Source organism: Miniopterus schreibersii (genome assembly GCF_964146895.1).
Source record: "Miniopterus schreibersii genome assembly, chromosome: 9".
Lineage (NCBI taxonomy): Eukaryota > Metazoa > Chordata > Mammalia > Chiroptera > Miniopteridae > Miniopterus > Miniopterus schreibersii.
In genome coordinates, this window is record NC_138118.1 from 5,974,850 (window position 1) to 5,999,921 (window position 25,072).

At 42.8% G+C, this 25,072-nt stretch overlaps 1 protein-coding gene across 8 annotated transcripts in view; it reads left to right on the forward strand.

The window, feature by feature from the left end:
- The first annotated feature begins 6,596 nt into the window (after positions 1-6,596).
- TPK1 (thiamin pyrophosphokinase 1) overlaps positions 6,597-25,072 on the forward strand; it is a 186,168-nt gene continuing 167,692 nt past the window's right edge. For 3 of the 8 annotated variants that reach the window (XR_013999566.1, XM_081147518.1, XM_081147515.1), the window contains exons 1-2: positions 6,597-6,967; positions 8,037-8,095. Coding sequence is in view for 6 of the 8 variants with exons in the window: in XM_081147515.1 (XP_081003641.1) it covers positions 6,710-6,967; positions 8,037-8,095 (317 nt within the window). In the remaining 2 variants the exon portion in view is untranslated. Of the gene's footprint in view, positions 6,968-7,565; positions 7,685-8,036; positions 8,101-25,072 lie in introns of those variants that run through there. The other 5 variants (XR_013999567.1, XM_081147517.1, XM_081147514.1 and 2 more) reach the window with 4 other exon arrangements.

The following is a 25,072-nucleotide window of genomic DNA, read 5'->3' on the forward strand; positions in this document are numbered from 1 at the left end:
CTATTGCTAATAGGGATTCAGACAATATGAATAAAAGATCAGGCAGATTTGAAAATGAATGAAAAAATGAATTCTAAAGACATAAAAACTATTAAGAGAAAACTATTCTCAGAATATGGTTAAATAGCAGAAAAATAAAATTGGAGAATTTCTGAGCTGCTCTGCGAGAAAAATGAAAGGTTTGTCTTCTGGGAACATTTAACCAAAAGGAGATCTGAATCCTGGAAACTTGAATTTCAAAGTGAGATGCCCAAAAGAAAGATTCTACAGATAATAGCTTTTATGGAGGAGAGTAATGAAATCAATCACCCATTCGGTTATATGGTCCAACAGTCAAAATATCCTCATCATGAATGCAGAGCTTCCAATAACTCTGGGGATTTAAGTTTTGATCTTAAACTTAATGAAAAGAACTTCTTTCCAGATAGAAGTATCTGGTACAGGATCTTCCTTTCTGCATAAATAACCAGAAAACTACAGAAACCATAGGTAACAAAGCAGAACTGTCATGCCTGAGGGAAGAGAAACAAGATCAGCCTTATGATCATCTCAGCTTTCTATTTGGAAGCAATTTCCAGACCAGAGCATAGGTAGGAAAATCAAGTAAAACCAACTATTTAATTCAAATGAAAAGAACAGAGATAAAATTTGGGGGAGGCTAAGGTACCTGAAATTTGCAAGACAGAGTGTCAGGGAATCATTCAGAAAAAGAGCTCCAGAAATCTGCATAGAGATCCCTTCAAGTCTTTGAATTCCATCTGGTCATGTGTTAAGTAGAACTCTAAAAGACTACCCAAAATACAGTATCCAGAAAACTAGAAGCTAAACAATTCCCAGAGTTCACCAGGGTTGGGAGACAGTGGGATTCCTACCAGCCAGAGAGGAGAGAACATTTTCAATACTGAGGGCATTTACTAGGGACCTCAAAAGAGTCTTGTCTTAGTACCAGGACTAAGTAGTGTTAGAGTAGATGCCACTGTGAACCCATCCTAACAAAGCCTGAAGACAAATCTCAAAAAAGATAAAGCAGATCCTCAAGGAACTTAACTGTCTGCCAAAACAAACTTCAGGATCTTTAAAGGAAGAAAACGAAATGCAAATACTCAACCACATAACCATTACAATGTCTAGCATCCAACCAAAAATTGCTAGACATGCTAAGAGGGAGAATTCCTTGACCCATACTGGGGGGAAAAAGGCAATAAAGAGATTCCAACATGACAGAGATGATGTAATTAGCAGATAAGGAATATAAAACACCTATTATAATTATACTCAAGGATTTAAAGGAAACTGGAAGACTTTTTTTTTTAAATACTAAAATGGAACTTCTAGCATTGATAAATACAAGACCTGAAGTGAGAAATTCACAGTGATATCAGCATCATGGTGGCATAAAATGCCCCTCGTATTTGTCCCCCTCCCCCAATAACAAAATTTTGGCATCTATCCACAGATAAAGGTACATCTGAGGGAGCTGTGGGATCCAGCACCCTACACAAAGGGACCCGGGAGGAGTCTCACTCACCCATGCTTCGGGTAATAGGCACAGAGGCCTCAGTCCCGCCTGTGGATTTGCAGTGGCTCATGAACCAGCTCCAGCCCCTCTTAGCTGTGATCTGGGATCTCTAGGAAAACACTGTCTTAGACAATCACCCAAAAATGAGAGAGCAGGAAATATAGGTTTCCAGAGGAGAAGTTGCAGCACACCAAGGAAGCAAAACAAAAACAAAAACAAACAAAAACGAGTTTGGACACATTGGAGTGGGTGATAGGAAGAGCTTGACTTTACCCCGTTGCCCCTCCCCCAAGGCAGGATATCTGAGGACCCTCATCAAAATCAAAGGTAATACAAGAAAGGAGCACCACTGACAGATATTGCCTCATGAAAATAGATGCCAAATCTTTAACAAAATATGAGCAAATCAAACCTAGTAACACATAAAAAAGAAAATGCACCAGACCTTGTGATACTTTCTCCCAGGAGTTAAGATTGTTTTAACATTTGAAAATCAAACGATGTGATTTTTCATATTAACAGAATTAAGTAGGAAAATGTTATAATCTTAATAGGTAAAAAAAAGACATTTCACAAAATTAACACTCATTTATAGTAAAAATTTCAGCAAACTAGGAAATAGAGGGGAAATTCCTCAACCTGACAAAGAACATTTATGAAAAACCTGCACCTAACCTCAAAATTAATGATAAAATTAATAAATGCAATATGCCTAAGATTTGGAACAAGGCCAGGCTGTCTCTTCTCAGTGTCTTCTTTCAAAATTATACTGAAGGTCCTATCCAGTGCAATAGACTAAAAACAAAAATAAACCAAGGCATTCCGGTTGGAAAGGAAGAAATAAAACTCTATTGCGGACGATATGATCAGTATATTCACAGTCAATGTGATCTGTAGATTCTAATAAATCTACCAAAAAAGTTAAATGACTAATGAGTGAATTTAACAAAATCACAGGATACAAAGCCAATGTAAAAAATGTAAATTGTATTCTATATGCTAAGGTATAAATATCCCTTAGTGGGATAGCCCTGAAGTACCTCTCGCAGCACTTCCCAGGGGATTTAGCTGCAGTCTCCCACAGGGGTACCTGGCTTATGCACCCTTCCTTAGCTGCCTTCTCTAATAAGCCCTCTCTACAAGTGTTTCTGCACCTCCAGATCAGCTGGTCAGGCTCCAGTCCCTTTGCAGATTCTGTTTCTGAGGAACCCAGGCCAAAATACGTGGCAGTTGGAGCGGCCTGGAGTTGAGAACAGAATGATGCAATAGGGCTGCAGGCTTGCCCGCAGTGAGTGCGTGATACAGGCTGTGGCTACAGGAGCTATTTTGAACTGATCCCTTCACCAATGTGTGATGCATCCTGGTTCCTTCATCCCTGCACTGTGATGATGTCACCTGCAGTTCGCACGGATGTCTGCAAGCACCCAAAAGCCCATGAAAACCAGAGGAGAGGGGTCAGCGACGTCATCTTGGCAGCCAGTCTACCCTCTCCCGCTGCACCCTCCAAAGCTGAGCATTAATCTTCGAGCAGCATCGAGGCGTGGGAAGGGAAAGGTGAGAGGGAGCAGGGTGCTTTTCTCCTCCACTCAGAATTGCTAGTCTAAGCTTTGGAGATGGGAGAGGAGGCAAGTTTGCAATCAGATATGAGACTCAAGTTTTACAATGAATAGCCCTGAATCTTAATAACTGAGCCTATTGCAATACTTAGTTTTTAATTTAATATTTAAGTTTGGTGTTAAAGTGAGGAAATTTTAATACTGAAGGCAAACAAAAAATTATGAATTAGAGTGATGTCCTAAATAAGTCTCATATTCATGGGGAGCTTGATGGGAGAGTAGGTGGGCGAGTCGAGTTGTTTGAAACAGAGCACAGCTGGCAGTAGTTACGGAAAAATAAATTCGGGTAGATAAACATACATGACGTGTATATAAGTATATGCACATAAATACTGCTTAAGAGAGCTCTCTCAACTTCCTGGAGCATGCATGTATATTTAACTATTGAAAAAACGCATTAAATTGGGATGGTGTTTCTGAAGGATGGTTGTAAATACATCTGACTAATCTGGATTGCTCATTAAAATGCAGGTTACTGCCCAGCCGGCGAGGCTCAGTGAGTGGTTCAGTGCCGACCAATGAACCAGGAGGTCACGGTTTGATTCCCGACCAGGGCACAGGCCCAGGCTGGGGGCTGGGTCCCCAGAAGGGGGCGTGCAGAAGGCAGCCGATCAGTGACTCATCATTGATGTTTCTTTCTCTCTCTCCCTCTCCTTTCCTCTCTCTGAAATCAATAAAATTATATTTTAAAAAATAAATTTTAAAAAATCTGCATTTTCCAGCTCCATTAAAGCCAGAGGGAGCCAGGTGATCAAGTGCTGTACAGTTAGGCTTAAGCAAAAGTATTGTGTGAAACTTCCAGGAGAAATCCCGCCCCCTCCCCAGTCCTGTTTTCTGAACCATCCCCTTTCCCTGTGTTCCAGGACAAAGGTTGCCTCAAAGAACTACACTTCTGCCTGGCTGGCGTGGCTCAGCGGTTGGCCATCCACCTAGGATCCAGGAGGTGGAGGTTCGATTCCCGGTCAGGGCACAGGCCCGGGTTGCGGGCTCCATCCCCAGTCGGGGGTGTGCAGGAGGCTGCCGATCAGTGACTCTCTCATCATTGGTGTTTCTCACTCTCCCTCTCCCTTCCTCTCTCTGAAATCAATAAAGACATTAAAAAAAAAAAAAAAAAAAGTATGCTTCTGCATCTGTCTTAGATTAAGATTCCCTCCACGTGTTCTCACGACGCCCGTAAGACTCAGGTGTCCTTTGTTTTTCCCTGACCCTCGGAGCTCAGACACAGTCCCTCTAAGCCCCTTTTCTTTTCCAAGATATAACTAACGTACATAAGTTTCATTTGTACGCGACTCTCCATTCTTTGTCTCATGAATGATTAGCTCATACTAGAAATGTTTGTTTGCCCCCAAACAGCTAAACATAGAAATAAACATTTCCTGCCCAGCTGACTAAGATGTTCCCTGATCCCTGATCTCTGATCATGGAACATCTTAGTCAGCTGGACAAGAAATGTTTTTCGTGAGACTCTTGAACACCTCCCTATAAACATGTAAGGTAAAACCACATTGTGAAGATCCTCGGGTCTTAGGATCTAGAGTGTGTTCCTGATTCTATCGCCTGAATAAAATTGTCTCATTAATTTCCAGGTCCATAGCCGCACAACTTTTATTATAGTATATTGTTGTAACTGTTCTATTTTATTATTAGTTGTTAATCTCTTTCTGTGCCTAATTTATAAATTAAACATCACAGGCATATATTATATATGCATCTACAGAGTATGTATGTATGTACAGAGTTTGGTACTATCCTCGGTTTCTGGGTGTCTTGGAACTTGTCCCCAGAGGAAAAGGGAGGACTACTGTATGTCAGACTGTGGAAAGGACTATTAAAAAATATAATGAGATTACAGAGCAAAATGAGATTGTGAGGGGCTTGACTGAATCTCGGGGAAGAAGATACTTTAGATAGGCTTTAAAATAATGAGAGTTTTGATTGATGGATGAGAGGGGATAACAAAGATGATGACATCTTGATCCAGATGGGCCTCAACAGGCTGGACTAACTGATCAACAGAGTAAGCCCCAGCAACTTGCTGAGTTTATGGAAGGAAAGAAAAGGCAAATTGAAGTTATTTATCAAGGAATGCGATGGGACTCTAAGAGGGGTAAACTAATGAGTTCAGTTTCAGCCACTTGAGCCAGAGGTAGTGGTGAAATATTTACGTAGAGATATCCTGTAAGTGGCTAGAATTACTGCTTGAGCTGTGAAGAGATCAGAATAGATAGATATGCATCTGGAGCCCAGAGGATGATTTGATTTTCTGAAAATAACGTGGCAATCGATGGGCTTGACGGTCAAAGGCTGGAAACTCCAAGAATACTTAGTGGCAGCGGCAAGGAGAGCAGCGGTGGCAGCAAAGAGGAGTTGGCACCGGGGCTCAGGGTCTCCGAGCTTTTCCCCAACAGCTGTTTGGAATAGCACTTGTTCTGCAAAATTTGAAAAGATGTGCCAACCCTCCCCTCACGCCCCCCTCAAAAAAACAAAACAACAAAACAAAATAAAACAAAACAAAAAAACTGTTGCATGCTGCAATGTCTTTGAGAAAGTCTGGGTTTGTAGATAAACAGCTTCTTTCCTTCTGGTACTCACAAGATGTTTGAAGATAGATAATGGGTGATAAATCTCTAAGGGGCTGGGCGCAAGTATGCAATTTTCCCAGCTGAGTTCACTGCAAACTGATTTCACCACTTCAAGGAGGTGGGGGCAGAGTAGGAGACACCTGGTGAGGGAGATGGGATAGCCATCTTTGTAACCTGGAGAGAAACCATCTGATCTACTAGCAGGAGCTCCTTCCTACCTTGCGCAACTTTGGGGGGGTCACAGAATCCACTGGAAATTCGGCTGAAGCTGTGGAATCTCTCCTCCGAAAATTGTACCATGTCTGTATGCGGCACTGCTTCCCAAATATGTCAAGGAGTAACAGTAACGGTGCGTTAATTTTCTCATACATTTTTACTCACTTAAATTTTTTCAGTATGCCTATGCAAAAATATTAGGGTAATACAAAAGTGTGTGAAATAAAAAGTAATATTTCCCCTCAACCTAGTGCCTCCTGCACACTCAAAGACCACTTTTAACAATTCTCTCTAAATATATCCAAATACATTAAAATACATAAATGGAGTATTTTTACCACTTGCATTTATTAAATTTACTTCATCATGGACATTTTTTTCACATGGGGGCCTACTGATTTAGCTTCATCTTTTTTGATAACTCCTGGTGTGATGTACTATACATTTCCATTTCCCCCACCATTTATTAAGCCACTTAAATATTTACGGAACCCCCGATCATGAGTGAGGCCTCCTGTTTGGTTGGACAAACTGCAATGAAAAAAAAAAGCAAGTATATTCCTGCTCTTAGGGAGCTGAACTCTAGCAGGGGGCACAACTCAGAGACAAGTAAACAGCTAAGCCGGGTTTATGTTTAAACAAGCAGTGAAAATAGAGCTTGTTGAGTAACTGCTGACAGCAGGGGAAGGAGCTGAGGTGCGTTTCCACCTGCGCAGAGGTCACCTGGACCTGCTGAAGGGAGAATCAGGGAGGGGAGGAGAGGGGCGGGGAGAGGAATGAAGAACTGCAAGCAGCTGGTGGGTGTGCGTGTGTTGAGGCCCGCTCTTGGCCAGCTGGCACCCAGGAAAGCAAGGCTTCCGCTGCCCCACAAAGACTTGGGGAGACAGAGACCCTTCCTGATGATGCCATCCCAAAGGAATGGCACTCGGGTCCTCAAGAGTGAATTGTTAGAGATACACGTTCAGGCTGCAAGCCACTGGGGAGGTCAGGAGCTCGAGTCCCTTCGCGGGGCGGCCGGGGTCCTTCTCAGGCAGGTATTTCCACGGGCGCGCGTGTGGGTGGGTGTCTGGGGTCATCCTGGGGACAGGCTCGTGCAGCTGGAAGCCGTGCAGGCCTTGTCAGGCCCTTCAGGGCAGGGGTGTGCACGCGTGGTTAGGTGCTGAGACTGTGCAGGTGTCACCAGTCCTGGGGAGGGTGGGACCACGACGGTGGAGTCTGGAAACGCCGTCGCATGAAGAACTTGGTGCCAACTGCGGTTTAGCCCAGGAAAGGTGAAGCCAGGGGAGCCTAACTGTGTTCAGATGCGTTTCCGATGGTTCCGAGCGCCAGGGGTGCCTCTAGCAGGCGAGGTCCCGGGGCGCACGGGGGGCAGGGGCAGAGGCGGGTCCGCGGAGGGGGTTTTGGCCCCAAGGGCGAGCAGCACTGTTCTGGAGATTGTTGCTCCGTCTCGTAAAGGCGGCTGCCCGGCAGCGGAGGGAGCCGCTCGCCTGCAGCCCCGAGGGGAGCTGCGAGAGCACCGCCGAGAGCGGCTCCCCCGGCATCCGCGGCGGGCGGGCGGGCGGGCGGCGGGGCGCGGACGGCGCTGCGCACGCGCGGGCTCCCGGAAGGGGGCGGGGCCTCCTCGCGCGCCGCGGACTTAAAGCCGGAGCGCCGGCCGCGCGCCGCCCGAGGCGCCGCAGCCGATCGCCGAGCGCTCGATGCCCTCGCTCCGCAGCCCGCGCCCGGCCGCCGCTCGCTCCGCCCGCCATTGTGTAAGTGCGACTGGCCGCCCGGCGCGTCGCCCGCGTCCTCGGCGCGCGGGCCCGGGGCCGCCGGGGTGGCGAGCGCGACGGGGGGAGGGGAAAGGGGGGCGGCGCCCCTCGCTCACCGCAGTCCCCGGATGGCGGCGGGCGCGCGGGGAGCGTTTGGTGGGCGGGGGGGCGGCGCCGTGCCCGCGTGGGTGCCCGCAGCGCCAGGGACGCCCGCGGGGTTCGGGTCACCCCCTTCCCCCCGCAACCGAGCCCGCCGCCCCGGGGCGTTAAGGCGGCCAGAGGGTCTGGCGCCCGCGCGCGCTCTTTGCTTTAGACCGACACCCTAACGTGGCGTTTTCCCTTCCTCACGCAGGGGCCCGTCACGCGGTATGGAGCGCGCCTTTACCCCGCTGGAGCCCCTGCTGCCCTCTGGTACCGTATGTGTTCCCGCGTGTCCCCCGGCAGGGACGCGCCGAGTCCCCAGCCCTGCCCCACGCCTCGCGCCCCCGGCGCCTCGGCCTCGCAGGGTCGCGGGGACACTCACCGCCCCCCACGCGGCGCGCCCCCACCTGCGGGAGCTCAGGGCCGCTCGGTCGCGTCAGGCCCGCAGCCCCCGGGCGCCGGCCGCTCCCCGCGGGACCCGAGGCGGCGCAGCCGTAGCATCGGGCGCGAGCGCCCCCACGTTATCCGTTAGAAGATGACCAAGCGGCAAAAGTGTTTTCCAAGACCCGACCCCCCGCTTCGGGATTTGAGTTGCTTTCACGTTCCCCGCGCCCGCAGCCCCCGCGGAAGCGGAGGGGATTGAAGGAGGGTTGAGGCCTCTTGCCAGCAGCTTCCCTTCTCGGTGTAGGAATGGACTTGGGTGGGAATTTCGCAGTATTAAATATATATATATATTTTTTATTTACCGGTGAACTCTGTGTGTGTTGTATCCGAACTTTTCCGGTGTATGAGTTTCGTGATTGAAACGGAGTGCCTCATTTTTTTAATGTTTAAATGTGTTTTCTGTAAACACATGAATTCGTTAGGTTTTGTTTTGCCTCGCGGCACACAGAAGCTAAACGCTGAAATTCTGCGGCACGCCAGAAAATAGATTTTTTGCCACTCTCACCAAAAAAAAAAAAAAAAAAAAAAGTATAATTTTGATTCACACTGGACAGCTCTTGTGGCTATGGTTGGGTTGGCTGTTGTCATTTTTTAAAAATATATCTTTATTGATTTCAGAGAGAGGAAAGGAGAGGGAGAGAGAGAGAGAGAAACATCAATGATGAGAGAGTCATTGATGGAGCCCGCAACCTGGGCATGTGCCCTGACCAGGAATCGAACCCCTATCACCTGGATCCCAGGTTGAGAGGCTCAACGGCTGAGCCACTACCTGCTGGGCTGTCATTTTTTTAATTTGACAATCTAAGGGTAAAAAGGTCAGTGCCCCTGACTAAATAGTCAGGTATTGTATGTTTTAAAAATTCTTGCAGCACACCAGTTGAAAATCGCTGGTTTTAAGGTATTGACTTTGATTTGAACTTGTCAGCTTTTCCACATCCTGGGAGAAATGATGGCAGAACAATCAAAGGACAAGAGTAGAAAGAGTAGGGGCCACTGACCCCTTGCTCTCCAGTCACTCCCTGTGCTGAGCTGTTGACATACACGGTTATGTCTTATTTACAGCTGAAGGAGACAGACCTGGAACCTGAACCCAGATATGTTTAACACGGTGAAGAGGCTGGGTGTTTATACATTAAACAGCTTTCCCAAAGTGAAGCATCGGCAAACGTAAACATTTTGCAAATTAGAAGTCCTAGTTCTCAGTTACCCAGTGTTGGCCAAACCAGCAGCATTTCCAAAAGTGAGCGTGGGACCCAGGTGTCCTTTTGACGTTCAGATTGGTTCCTCAAACCGAAGCGCTTGCCTGACTGAAGATTTCTGGTGTTTTCTGGGTGGGGAGAATATGATAGGGAGATGAGTGCTGCACAGCAAAGCTGGTTCTCTTCGCTTTGTTCTTCAGTGTGTGATCATTTCAGTATTTATCAGGAAGCTTTGTGTTCAAAACTCCACGTGTCTGAAAGTAAAGTAGATTTATTTTACACCTTTTCTAGCTAAAATAAAACTGGAGAATCAAACCATCCTCGGAATTATTATTTAAGACGTGTTTATTTCCCAATCTTAAGACACAGAGCAGACAGGCACAGAGGTTTTAACATCTGGCTTAATAAAAATACAGATGTTATTTTTTATAACATAGTACATATGCAGTGTGGGGCAAAAGAAGGTTTACAGTTGTTCGTATGGAAAATAATGTTTAGAACCATCCGTATTTAAACTCTTCCATTGTTCCAAAAATAACGTTTGCAGTTGCTTGTTCCAAACTAGGACCCCGTGTGCATTCCATTCAGTCTTTTAAAATCTAGCACAGTTGTCCTTCACATTTTAAACCCTCAAAACAAATACTGACATTTTAAAGAGAGCTTTTGAATCAGTCTTCATTGGATCTGATAGAATAAAAAATACAGCAATTTGATATGAAACATCATTCACTTTAAACATAGATAATAAACTGAGTCAGAAGTTCCATTTCTCTTCCCCACATAATTTGATCATTATAAATGTTTTATGCTAGAAAGCCTCTTATTACTCTGTATTTCTTTGCAAAACAAATCATATATTTAAATTTTCATTCTACAATAGAAAAATAATTTCATAGTAATTTAACATTTTCCGGTAGCCTCATTGAAAAGGTAAAACAAATGAAGTTAATTTTAGTTACGTATTTTATTTAATATCTAAAATGTTATAATTTCAACATGTAATCGGGATAAACAGTTATTAGTGCGATCGTTTACTTTTTTTTGTACAAAATCTTTCAACACCAGTGTGTAGTTCACACTTTTTTAGCACATCAGTTCCGATGCTAGATTTTCAGGAGAAGTACTTGATCTATATTTAGTAATAATTTGTGATATATTTCATCATAATTTGTCAAATATTTTTATTCATGTCATCAAGGAGCAACTCATGGACTCTGTTTTGGAATGAACTTCAGACACAGGGAATAGAACATTCCTTTCTAAGGAAAAGCCTTTTGAAACAGGTAGTTGAGATAGAACTGGGACTAAAACCTGGGTTTTCTGACTATATATTTTTCCTAATATCAACATGGCTTTTGTTGTTGTTACTTAAAGCACTATGGCTGCTTTGAGACTTGTACAACTAGTGGTATTTTTAAAGAAACGTTCATCTCTATGGATGGCAGAGAAACCTCTGACAAAAGCTGCTGCTTGAGGATTGTGATATTTTTGTAAGAGACAAAGTAGTGGGTTTTTAAGTTTCAAGCTTTAAGCCTCTTACTTTACTCTTCTGCCATTTTCTAAATTTAGAAATCCACCTAGGCAGTCCTGGAGTCTTCTGATGTTCATGCCTTCCTTGGTGTGCAGCTCGTAATTGTTGGAATCCTTCCTTTCTGTTCTCTTCAGTTTGTTTCTAACTCAGGATTTGCTGCCATAACTGCTCTGTGTGTGCTTGATATAGTTTAACTTTTCCCTGTATTTTACTTGATTTTCATATTTGCCTTAATTTTTGTCCTTTTAATTAGTTTCATTATATTTGCTTTATCCTCATTGGAAAGGGCCAAATAATTCCTTTTGCCTTAAATGCTGTCTCATTAACTCCACAAGCCATCTTTCCCCATCGTCTAGAGAATCTATTGCCCGTGTTTTATGGTATTAAGTCTCTGTAGTATCCCCCATCTTTCCGTATTAGCATTTTAATTGCTATATGTTCTAAAGTTAACTTAAAAATAATCTTAATTCTTTAAAAGAATTTTGTGAATTGATACTTTCTAGCATTATCAGAAATAATGGTAATCCTTTAGATGAAACAGTTGAAAATATCAAGTGAAGCTATGGGGGCAGTTTTAATATTCACAATGCTAAAATGTTATGTATGGTTTGATTACACCAAAAAAACAGTTTTCTGTGGGTTTTGATACATTAACACCAGATGCCTTTTGAGGTTCTCTGAAAAAATGAGGTGTGTTTGTGCTTAACTTCCCATCAAATGAACTTGATTATCTTTTTTCCTTGGTTAAATCCATCAGAAAGAGTTATTCTTTGTACGTGGCAAACAGATGCTCAAACAAATGGATTTCATCCCAAGAGAGTTGCTGTGTCTTTATGGCGCCATTGTCTTTGAAGGTTTCCATTCATCACAGTGGAATAGCTTCTTTTGTTTTTATGACTTCCAGAGGATTTAAGCATTTGATTTACTCTTAGGTCATATGTAAGGTGGTGGCTTCTGGCCCAGTTGCTGCTGCTTGTGTTGAGGCAGTTTTATTTTTTCTAGTAGAAAAACTCCTGCAGTTCCTTCCCTGTCTGAGTAAAGTGGTGTGAACAGTGAATCCTGTGTGGGAGGGGCCTTGGGAACCCCTAGTGTTCAGGGCAGGTGTGTCTTAGTGTCCCTCGGACATGGCTACTTAGCTGTTTTGCTTGAACATGCTCAGGTGGCTCTTGCCTTTTGAGAAAGCGTATACAGTTGTTGGACAGTTGATTGTTAGAAATGTGTATTTAAAATAAGCTGAAATTGACCTTTAATACTCTATTTTCTTACTGAAATAGTACAGAAGACTTTTACTTGCTTTTTACTTAATCGCCCTCAAATATTGAAAAACCTTAACCAGATTTTTCTCATTTTTTTTTCCTCTTTTTCCAGGCTAAATATTGCAGTTACATGGCAGGCAATCAAGTAATTGTTGTAGGTCTATTCAGAACATCTATTCTTGTGTGAGTTTTGGCAGATTATCTTTCAAGGAATTTGTCCATTTCATCCTGATTATTAAATTTGTTGCCATAGAGTTGTTCATACTATTCCTTTACTAACCTTATAATTTCCATGAGATCTGTAGTGATGACCCCTCTTTCTTTTCTGTGTTTTCCATTATTTTAAATTGTACCATCTGCAGGATGCTGAGAATCCTGATGAGGCAGGTTTTGATAAATCATCAGAGGAGTAGTGCTTCAGATTCCAAACAGCCAGGAAAATGGAGCCTCGCATACCGCTCTCTGCTTTTATAAGTTTCCTTGTATGATGCGCTAAGACCTTGCTACTCAAAGTCCCCAGATCAGCAGCATTGGTATTGTTGGGGTGAGGGGATCGCAGGCTGGAAGAAATGCAGATTCTCAGGCCCCACTTTAAACTGACTGACAGACTAGAATCTGCCTTTGAACAGAACTCCTATGTGAGTCTTATGCTCCTTAAAGTTTGAGAAGCCCTGGCCTAAAGAACATGCCAGATTCCTTTTTAAAATAATTAAAACAAAAATCTCCATCACATTTAAAGAAAATAGTTATCATTATACAAAACTTCCTTTAAACTAGCCCCATAAGGTGGTTTTCTTTTGAGATTTATTGTAGTCTGTGGAAATGCCTATGCGATAGTGCGATCAGGACACACACAGTGCAGGAATGGCGCACCTGATGTGGTGCGTGGATGCCTTTCTCAGCATCAGCAGTATCTTGAAGTGCGTGTCCCCTTTGTTGTCAGTCCGTGTGCTTTTCAAAATGCCTGCATATGATTCTGATATTTTATCAATATACTTGGGATGTAACATGAGGCTTTCCCCATGCATAATTTTGTTTTGATGTTGTTAATACTTGTAATTACTTTTTTATCTCATACATATTTTTGAGCCAGCATTTGAGTGCTTTCTATGCACATGGCATGATGCTAAATCCATGCAGTTCAGATACACGGTCCAAGCCTTCCTGGAGGTTATAGACTAGCAGGACAAATGGGTAGTAAATCAGAAATTAGAGTGCAGCGTGATGAAGACACCGTAGCGGAAATCCCGGTGTTAGGTGGGCCACTTGGGAAGGCTGCAGGACTTAGTGAAGGCTTCTGGGGAGGGTAGTTAAGGTGGGACACAGGCTTAAGTTTCATAATTTTAAAATCTTTATAATTAACGTCTGTGAGATAGATGTATATCTTAGTCCACATCTCATTATCTGTTGAAAGAAAATTTCTGGGAGTGGAATTAAAGAATCAAAGGTCTGAACCTGTATGACATCTACTGTGTTATTAGATGGCTTTCCAGAAAGGTTCAGCAAGTCACACATGCCATTGCAGCATTTTAGAGCAGCAATTTTCAACCTTTGTCATCCCACGGCACACATAAACTGATTACTAAAATTCTGCAGCACACCAAAACACATGCTATATTTTTTACTGATCTGACAAAAATAGATATAATTTTGATTCATTCCCACGGGATGGCTATTGTTTTGTTGGCTATTGTCATTTTTCTTATTTGACAAGGGAGAAGATGTCAGGTATTGCATGTTTTAAAAATTCTGCGGCCCACCCACTGGTTGAAAATCACTGGTTTAGAGTGTCCCTTTCAGTGTGCCCTTGCTGCAGTGCATGCTCTGCAGGTTTTGATGAACATACTCATGGACTGTAGCTACCGCTTCTCCACTCCCTCCTATGACTTTTGCTTCACTCCTGTTGGAACTAGCCACTGTGTAAGTTGGGAAAATTGTACACTTGGAAATGAGCAGAAGGGATTGCTGGGCGTCCTTTCAGCAGAATGCTGCGCTTGTCTAGTGGCCTCTCCAGTGATGATACATGGGGGTTACACCTTTTACTTGCTCACTTGATGAGGCTCTTTGGCAGCTCTGGGTGAGTGTGGGAAGGTGGGCATTGACTGATGGTCCTACAAATGATTCTTATCTGTAATAATACAACATGATTTCTGCTCCGAAGAAGAGAGAACCAGATATTCTATTGCCCTCTATTGGAGATTTCTAAACTTCCTTTCAGCTTATGGTACTCTTAGTGCTTCAGTACTTTTCTCCTGGTGCCACTAGGCCAGACGAAATAGCTAACAGTTCCTTTTATCAAGCAGTTAGGCTCAGACAACTCGGTAGTGGCTTGTACATTGTCCCTGTTAGTGTGCTGAGTCGCCCTGAGCACCTGGGGCTTTTTTTTGTGAACCCCTCTTATAATGCATTTACCATTTTTGCATCTATTAGCAAATTCCTTTTACTAATTCTGTTTGCCTCCATTCGAGTTTGTACTGATACCCTCATGAACTGAGTTTGGCATTTTTTCATCTTATAGCTGCATGAAAGTCACATTTTAAAACTTCTTAAAAATTATACTTTAGCAACAATTACATTCTTAGTTTGTTGTTAATTTAAAGGGTTAGTTGCCCTAGCCGGTTTGGCTCTGTGGTTAGAGTGTCGGCCTGTGGACTGAAGGGTCTCCGGTTCGATTCCAGCCAAAGGCACGTACCTTGGTTGCAGGCTCAGCCCGGTAGGGACGCGTGCGGGAGGCAGCCAATCGATGTGTCTCTCTCACATTGATGTCTCTCTCTCTCCCTCTCTCTCTCCCTCCCTTCTACTCTCTGAAAAGCAATGGAACAATGATCCTCAGGTGAGGATTAAAAAATAATAATAAAGGGTAAGTAGATAGCCATACATTTCTTTGAACTCAGTTTCCTTATCTGAAGGCGATTTGTCACTGGCTGTGAGAGTTCAAGGTGAGGAGGCTTCTGGAAAAACGTGGCCCAAAGCCTTGCAGGAGGATGTGCTAGGCAGGCAGGGACACATGTCTCATTCTGCACACGACACAGTGCAGCCGTTGAACAATGTTTAGTGGGAAACACAGGCAGAGGAGGAGCACACGTGTTGCCCCGGCCCTCATCGGGCGAGAGGGTGCATAGACTGGCACTGGAGCCTGCCTTGGAAATGGCTCCAAGACAGGACTTTCACCCCATAATGTTCCACATATTTTCAGAACGTCTAGGTTCCTCTGTAACACGGGGAACTTGGATTGTCAGAGGTGGGAGCCTGGGTTCCTTGTCAGCTCATTTCAGCCTGGTTTTCGTTGCTGGTTCTTTACCTGCTGAACTAGCTAGCTCCTTGGTCCAGAGATGGGGAAGGGAGAGAGATGAAATAAACCTCCCAGGCCACCTGGATGTGTTTCCTCACTTGTTTTCTAAAAAGCTGAACTGGAGATGGTAGTTCATAACTTGACCTTTAGGCAACAATTATATAATTTGATGTATTTTAATTTCTGTATGCTTTGTCTCCACGTGCTAAGTATTGCTTTTTAACTGTAGAAATGACTTCTTGTTCCCTGAACCAGTGTGTCTGTCAATTCTGAAAATATTTCCCATCCAGATTTAAAAATTATAACTGAAATTGGGAATTAGGATAGGATGCATTTGGGATTGATGAGATATATGTCTGGAGGATTGGTGAATAAAAGGAGCTGACCTGTCTGTGATAGATTTGGAAGGCTCAGAACGCTTACACGGGACATCAGGACTAGAGCAGGACATCAGGACTGGAAAGGTGAGGAGGTAACAGGAATTTACAGGTGCCTAGTGCCTGAGGCTATTGTGTAATTTCCAAAACCAGGCGAGCTAGGGAGTCAGAAGCCTGGTGGATACTTTATACAGTTTCTGTTTAAAACTATCAAATAATTTACCACTTTGATTTCTGCTGTCTTTTTCTTGATCCAGATTATTATTATTGGAGGAACAATAATTGGTTTTGTAAAGTTGTCTATTGCCAGTTATCGACTTGCCTGAACTGGTGTTACCTGTTTCAGTAGGTCTGTTAGGATACGGCTGCAATAATTCCTGTTGATCAAAAGATCTCATGTGAAGGGAACCCTGTGCACGGCAGCTCATACTAATGCCACCCATAGACACCAGAGATCAGCCGAGGCGTGCACGGGGCTGTGATGGTACATACCTGTGAGGGCTGTGCATATTGTAGTACTGGATACTTGAAATCGATCATAAATTCACCCTTTCTGTTACTGCTAGGAGATGAGTTATTGTTTCCACTTGCCAGGTAAGAACAGTCCTCGAGGTGAACTCTGACATTGCACTTCTGCCCTTGAACTGCATTTTATGTAGTGTAACTGCTAATGTTTAGTCCATTCCTGGCTGCTGAGTGCCAGAGCTGCTGACGGAGCTGTAACAGCCCCGGAGCAGCACTCAGCTGAGACAGGAATGCTTTAGGGATGGCCCACCACGTGAGGAAGTTTCCACTCACCAGCACCGCTCTGAGGGCCAGGTGTGAGCTGTGTAGCCTGTGCTTACTCATTTCACCTATTGTGTCTGCACAATAGCTCCTTGTGTTTGCATCATCGGCATAAATGTGATAATGATGATGATTACGGATATTTGCAGAGCGCTTACTGTGTGCAATGCAAGGAGCAGGATCTTCCTAGGATTTTACATGTATCACCTTGTTTACTCATAGCCACTCTTCAGAGGAGTATTGTTGCTCCCATTTAGATGAGAACAGTGAGGTGTGGAGAGGGGGACTGTCTTGCCCTAGTCACATGACATGAAAGTGCTTTCAGAATCGCCAACCCAGAGCCCTGTGAGAAGCAAATCTAACCAGAGTACTGAATTTGTGTATGCATCCTGATGTCTTAAGCCTTAAGAGTATCCAGGCAGAATGCAGTTTCTTAAAGTTACTGTGAATATGCCATTATTTAACAAACCAACTAGTTGTTAGAATTGTGTCAGAAGTAGGAGTAAGTGAAAAAATAAGGAAACATCTGTAGTATGTGAAGGAATTTGAGGAAATTGTGTACTGTGTGTGTTTAAATGTATTTCTCTTAATTCGTAGACTTGGACTTCTGTGTTGGCTGCTCAGAGGTGTTTTAGATCATTTTGATTGAACTCTCGGTTTGCCAGAATGTGGAGTAATATATTAACACAGTATTTAAATTTCTTTATTTGTATATTTTAATTGAAGTATTCTTAAAACTGTTAAATGTGCAAAACAAGAATTTTTCCTTTTGATACACATGTAAAAAGTTAGGTAAGAGTCCTGGCTGGTTTGCCTCAGTGGTTAGAGTGTTGGCCCGCAGAGTGAAGGGTCTTGGGTTCGATTCTGGCCAAGGGCACATACCTCTGTTGCAGGCTCGATCTCTGGCCCAGAGGCAACCAATCAATGTGTCTCTCTCACATCGATGATCCTCCCTCCCTCCTTCCCTTCCTCCCTCTCTCTCTCCCCCTCCCTCCCTCTTCCCCCTTCCCCCCCCCCCCCCTTTCTCTGAAAAGCAATGAAAAATATCCTTGGGTGAGGGTTAAAAAAAAAATTTTTTTTAAGTTAGGTAATATTATGTATGAGAACAGCGCATTATACTTGTTCAGCCTGAGGCTTTCCACCTACTATTTTAAAATGACTAGATAACCTGCTTTTTCTTAATTTGAAGATCGTTTTACTGCTTTTGCTAAAATGCTCTAGTGTTGTTGTAGAATGTCAGTGACATTATGCATTAAATATCTTACGGTGGCCAAATTATTGTTCTGTCGTTCAGTTTTCTAGAAGATACTTGATTTGAGAAGATTGGGAAAGATTGTCTACTGGTTATATATGGACAGCCAAATTTAAAAAAGAAATGAAGGCCAGGAGAGAGAAAAACCTTATAGTCCAAAAGATTTCTTATGTTTCATGGAGCATCTGATTTGGACAGTATGTGGCAGCGACTGAAATGCTGAATGAACGGAGATCATGATTGAATTAGGGTAAATGGAAATGACCTAGTAAAGATAAAACATGGACAGGATTTTGGGACTAACTAGAAACATATTTCAACTGGAAGGCCATTGTAAGAAGAGAGATAGTGATTGCATATTTAAAAGCATTTTAAGAACAACAGCAGTTATATTTGCTCTGACTTGCATATTTCTTATTGTGTGCCAAAACTCTCAAGAGTGTTTATATACACAGTATCCATCTAGTCAACCAGAAAAATAACTCCATTAGATAGCATCAGGTGAATGCCATATAAATAGCGAGCTTATTGGAAAAAAGTGTGTATGTTACAGTTCATAGTATATTAAATACCTTATTACAGAAACTAAATGCTGTCAAAGTATAATGAAAGTGTAAATATCATCATCACTAGTGTTAGTGCAGCATCTTCCAGAAACAGTCAGGCTTAATGTCTATCTTTGGAGGATTCACTAGGCAACAAAATTCTGTAGGTCCTGTAAGGATTAATTGCAGCTTTGAATTCATCAGAGTTACCTTTATTAAAGAGTTCATTTAAAATACAGAGGACAAAGTGACATCTCAGAAAAGCCATAAAAATTATCTCACTGGTTTGATAATGGGACTCAAAACTGCAACTTCCACCTGATCCTTAGAGTAAGTTACAATAACAGTAAAACAGAAACCATTGGTTGTAGATTATTCCTGCCCTTCTCCCTTTCCCCTGCTCTCAGCCTTTAAATTTGTTTTTTGTTTTTTACTTTTCCCCTCATTTTTTTTCAAGTCTCCTTCCCATCTGCTCCTGATCTGCAAGGAGTTTGTTTATTGATAAATAAATAAAGGGAAATTAAAGGGGTCCTCAAAACAGATTTTTAACAGACTGAAAATACACATATATTACTAGTCCTCAAACCCACCTGTCATGTAAGCTGCCCCTTTTCTAAACAACCATCCGCTCTCTTCTAGCCCCATCTCACCACAGAGTCTTTTATGAATAGACAGTTTTTTTAAAAATACTGAATTCTGTCCATAAATTACACATCTCAATATGTTCTCTGTTTTTGACAAAACGAAACAGTATTTGAAAATGCAGAAGCCCAATCCAAAACTAATTACCACAGAGTCATCTATACAGGATTGCATGGTATCGTCTCCTCAATGCTGTGTCCTGCTGCAGAGTGACATGAGGGCAAGGGCTGCAGGTCATGAGCATTTTATAAGCCATTGGATGCCATTATTGTGAACTTTAAGTCATTTTTGGCCTTTGTGCATAGTTGAGGATAAGATATTTGGCTTAGTTTAATTTAGAAAAAGTTAATGGTGAATGGTTGGAACTGGACAGTGTGATATTTACCTTTGTAAAAGAAATTTAGTATTGTGCTTATTAGCTCTAATTAGCAGTAACTTTATAATTATATAAATATCTATACCCAAAATGCATTTTTTGTTTGTTAGCTTTTAAAATACATTTTTTTTCCTTGATTTTAGAGAGGGGGGAGTGAGAGGGATAGAGATAGAAACATCGATGAGAGAGAAACATCTATCGGTTGCCTCCTGCATGCCCCCTACTGGGAATGGAGCCTGCAACCTGGGCATGTGCCCTGACAGGAAATGGAACTGGTGGTGACCTCTTGGTTCATGGGACAGTGCTCAGCCACTGAGCCACCCCGGCCGGGCTTGTTTGTTAGTTTTAAACTCAGAATTTATTTTCTCATGGAAACGTAATTGTAATGTTGGTTATGGTCTCAGAATAGCCCGTAACAGCCCATTTAATGCACAGTGTAGCAGAATCATCATACTTCCAGCAATCAGGTATCCCCACTTCTGAGATCCTGGCAGGAAGCCTGCGATCTGGACTCTAGAAGTGGTCCTGGTAGCAGGTTCGAAGGCCCTGGAGGGACCGCCCCCGGCTGTCAAGTACACTAAAGTGTGGCTTTGACGTCCGTGGGCCCAAACCCTGTTGATAGGTAGATACAGCCTGTATTGCATATTCCAACTCATTTTTCTTCTTTGGGGCTCATTTTCTTTTGGTATAAAAGCTGTACTTGCCCAATAAATCATAGGCTGCATTATAATATTATGGGGTTTTTTTTCCTCCCCTTCACATAGTCACTGTGTGTGAGCAATTGTAACTTTCAACTATGAAAGGTAATTATAATGTGAAACTGAAATCTGCGTGTTCTTGAAGGAGCTGGGAATATATTGACAGCTTTTCCCTTCAAAATTAATTTCTTTTATCTTCGTTCAGTATCTTATGCTTTTAAGATAAGGACTGATTTTCAGAAGAGCTGTTCTCCTTCCCCATGTCAGAATCCCCATGGTGAGAGCAGGCTGAGTTTCCACTGAAGGGTGAGAAGCAATTCTCGGTTTTTAATGGCAACCCTGTCAAACCAGTGCTGGGAGGGTGCACATGACTGCTGTGGGCTGTAACTGTCGCTGTCCTACACGTGCAGTTTCAGGTGGTTCAGTCTCTCTGCAAGCATGAAAGCCAGGCAGGGGATCTGAGAGTTTGCACGTGCCAGGGTTTTAAAGTTTGTTACATTTTTATTGGAAGTTCCCATGTAAAGTTTCTAAGGGATGAGTTACTCCAAAATGAAAGGTTTCATCGTTTTCTGGCTGTAGCAGGTTTTTGCTCTCCAAAAGAATGGCCAAGTTTCTTCCCAAGCTAAAACCTCCTAATTCCTTTTTCCTTCTTTCCCTAAACTGTCGAGTTTAAAGTGATTTTGATAACACCGTGCTTAGCCCTGAGAGGACAATAGTTCTTTGCTATAGAGAGAAATATAGTGTTGGAATATAGTGAATGCTCCAGAGGAAACTGTGACTTGGTTTAACAGTGATCAGATAGCCACAGTTCTCTCCTGGTTTATTCTGATTGTATTTTGGCTGGGCTCTGGATGTTATAACATTCATTTTAGATCAGAATGGTCATCTACATTCAGATTTGACATGTCTGCTCTCTAGATTTTCCCCTGCACATATTTATCCTTGTAGGAGGGGTACTTCTTAGTCTCCATTTTTGTGATTCTCCTTACTATTTTCGAGGTGTTTAAGCAGGGTCTCCATGGCCTCTCCTTGGGAGAGCTTGTAGAGTTAGACAGGAGGGGTGGCTGGGTTAGGTTGTGTTCACTTTTTAAAAAAAATATGTTTTTATTGATTTTTTAGAGAGAGGAAGGGAGAGGGAGAGAGAGATAGAAACATCGATGGAAGAGAAACATTGATCAGCTGACTCCTGCATGCCCCCTACTGGGGATCAAGCCCCCAACCCGGGCATGGGCCCTGACTAGGAATCGAACCCTTGACTTCTTGGTGCATTGTACGATGCTCAACCAACTGAGGCACACCGGCTGGGCTGATGGTGTTCACTTCCAACCCAACCCAGCAGCCCACAGCCCTGGCCTGCCCCTGCGGCGTGTACCGCCCTGTGAGGCAAACGCATCTCTGGTCTCAGGAAGCTGTGAGGAATTCTAGAGAGCTTGGCTGGACTGATGAAGAAATCAGACTTGTTTCCTTTGATGAAGGGGTGAGGCAGACGAGAAGTCTATCCCAGAGAGTGGTTTTTGACTAAGGAACTCAGCCTTGATACTCCAAATTGAGCACAGGCCACTCAAGGTTTCTGCTCTGACTGAACGGGAGGAAGTAGCTAACATGTAGAAGAGAGTATTTCTAGTGAAAAAGTAGTGGGTTTTTTATTTAATATCATTACGGATATTGCAGACAATCCTGGCCTTTATCCCCGAACCTTTGAATAAACCTCCTGAAGAACAGTAAGAATATGAAAAGTGACATCTTTGAAATATAATATTAAAAAATGCCGCCAGTCTCTGAAATTGTATGTAGAGACGTATTATTAAAAGAAAAGATTTAATAGAAGTTGCATGAAGGGCTGGAGTTTTTCAGTGACTTCAGGATTCAAAATAAAGTCTTTTTTTATGATGGGAAACTTTATGATCATACACAGGCCAAAAAAAAAAAAAAACACATTTTCATTGCTAGTGCAGGTTCCATAGAACGGAATGAGTATAATCTGCTATGGAAATATTTTTATTTGCACCTCCAGTGATATCTATATATTTTTGTTGGAATCCATTTTAAATTTAGTTCCACACTTAACTAAGGAACATGGAAATGAAACTTAAATTGCAAGAGGAGAAATTATTTTAATAGAATGTCATAACCACAAGAGTAAATGCCAGCTTACCATTTTTCTTGATAGTCAGAATTTTCATTACTCTGAAGTTTCACTTTAAAAAGAAATGTGCATACATTTAATTGGCTGTTTAGTAACAAACAAATCCAGAAGCCTGAGCTTGCTCAACATATTAAGGGCATAGAATCTGTGTGGTTACCTGTTTCTTGAATTTTATATTAAATTGGGATTACTGACAGTTAGTGTATACAAACACATATGTTTTTGTAATTACTTTAGAAATATTTTCTTTTTATTAAGTTAAAATTCTTATTCATGAAAAATGAATTTGTAAAGTTTTTTTCCCCCCCAAATTTTTATGTTGTATTAAGTCATATTATAATTTGCATAATGCTGATCGGTAGAGGTTGGAGTTGTAAATGTAAATTGATTTTGGCAACCAGAAAGGCAGGTAGTGTTTTTTCCCTCTCTACTTAGAAATATATTGTGACCTGGAAAAATGTGGAAAATGAAGAATACGTTAAAGAAATTTTGCAATGGAGGGAGACTAGCATTGTTTTAAAGCCCCATATTGTTTAGTAATTCTTTAATAAATGTTGTGAATTTAATACTCTAACCAGGAGTGTTTTTGAAAAGGGAGGATATTTGTGGATATGTCCAAAGCTAACTAAGCAAGTTAACTCCATACCTGTTTCTGAAAGAAAAAGAAAAGATAATGAAGTTAAGGCTGTATAGTTCCAGGTAGTTTTAGTCCTGGCAGCAGGAAATTAGCTGCTTTGTGAAAACAGCGTGAAGTGTAATTCAGAGCAGCTGTCTGCTTTATCAGCAGGAAAAAACTGCCCATGTTTCAAAGAACATCGACTGCGCCAGGTCCCCATTGTTGACCTGCTCTACCTGCTAGGGTGTGCTTAGGACTAGAGGAAGTTTGCCAACCTTTTAAAAAATACGCCAGTGAGCCTCCTACATGTCATTTGTGTTCTTTAGTTAATTTTTAAACTTGTATCCATTCACTATTTAAAAAATTTTTATTGGTGTGTAATAACCAGAAAGTCTCTAGCCTGGTCAGTTCTCACACATTCAACGCTGCACCCCTGTGTTCACAACCGAGTCACCCCGCTGCTTCTGCCTCCATGCGATGCCAGCGTCCAATCAAGACTAGATCCCTCGGTGACTTTGTAGTATTTCTACACTGGCTAACACAGTGACCAAAATATTAAAAATTACTTTTCTGAATCTCCTTGGTAAAGTGTTCTGGGAGAATCTCAGTGTAGCCTGAAAATAAAATGCTAATGACTTCTTTCCAGTGATGCTGCAGTGTTGATAAAACTCCTCTGTGCTTGTCTCTGCTTCTCCCCCGTGCTCCATACAGTATTCAGTTTGAATGAACACTTTTTTAAACTCTCAATTTGTGCCAGGCCCTGTGCTGATCTGGAGGGAAGCAATAATGAACGTGCATTAGACCTGTAAGAGTGCACTGGAGCATTTGGCAGAAGGATGGGATGGAAGGACTGTGCCCCAAAGCAGAATTGGTGTCACAGATTTAAAATTCAACAGCTACTTCTGAGCGCCATGGGCCAGGTGTACTATTGCTGTGTACCTCGTCATGTAGGTAAGACAGGCGCTGCCTTCTGAAGTGTGTAGTCAAATTGGGCAGCTGAAATTGAGTAATCGCAGGCCAGCAGCCACAGTGCAGGGTGCCAGCCGCCCTAACCCAAGCACATAGCAGCTGGCGTCAGAATACATAAGCCGGCGTGCTCAGGTACCTGGCTCTCGTCTTGGGCAAAGTGGTCAGTAATTAGTGTTTTCATGTTGGGAGGACAATTGCTGGATAACTTTCGGTTCCAGCACAGCTGGTTTGAACTAGTGGGGAGCATGACTGAGGGGGTCCAGTAGGGTGGGGTTTCTGTGAAAGGGAATGATCAGTTTGCTCCTGATGAGGAACTAATGGTGGGGATAAGTCTGTAGGGTGGGGCAAAAGTAGCTTTACAGTCATTAGTACGCAAAACAGCTTATTCTTGTAGTTGTAGTGATTATTGTATTATTTATTTGTATTACAACTGTAAACCTACTTTTGCCCACCCCTGGATAATGAGTTTTTTCTTTTTGGCCACAGTGTTGTGTGTGTGTGTGTGTCTGTGTATTTTAAAACATGGAGGATTAGCAGCATTATGTGTGTTGATAGGAGTGACCCAGCAGACAGGGACAGGATGGATTATGTAGGAGAAAAAAGGAAAGGACTACATATAGGAGGGGATCTGGTGATGAGATTAGAACAGTTGGGATGGGACCGGGGGCCCAGGAGAAGGTGGGCTTAAGGAGCCAAACAGCTGCCTGTCTAGGAAGGAGAGGCCCAGACTGTCAGTATGGAGATGATGTCGGGTGGGTGTGTTTTCGTGGATTTGTGGGAGTTTTCCGACTGATTCCATTTTATCACTGAAGGAGGGCGTAAAGGTTAGAAGGCGATAGTGAGAATGGGGAGGGAGGTTCAAGGGGAAAGACGTGAAATTAGTTTGAGAGAGAGTGGGGGAGTGTAGACCCTGCGAGGACCCACGTCCCACTTAATTCAGATTTGGCCATCTCTGTTCCCGAGAAGCACCTCAGCTACTTTTACTATTTTTTTCATTCGGATCGAAGTTGGTTATTCTATCAGCCTCCAAATAATTTAATCTCTGTATGTAACTCAAATGTACATAAAATGCCCCTGAGCTCTGTAGCTTTGCTGATATAAAAATTAGAAGAAAGATC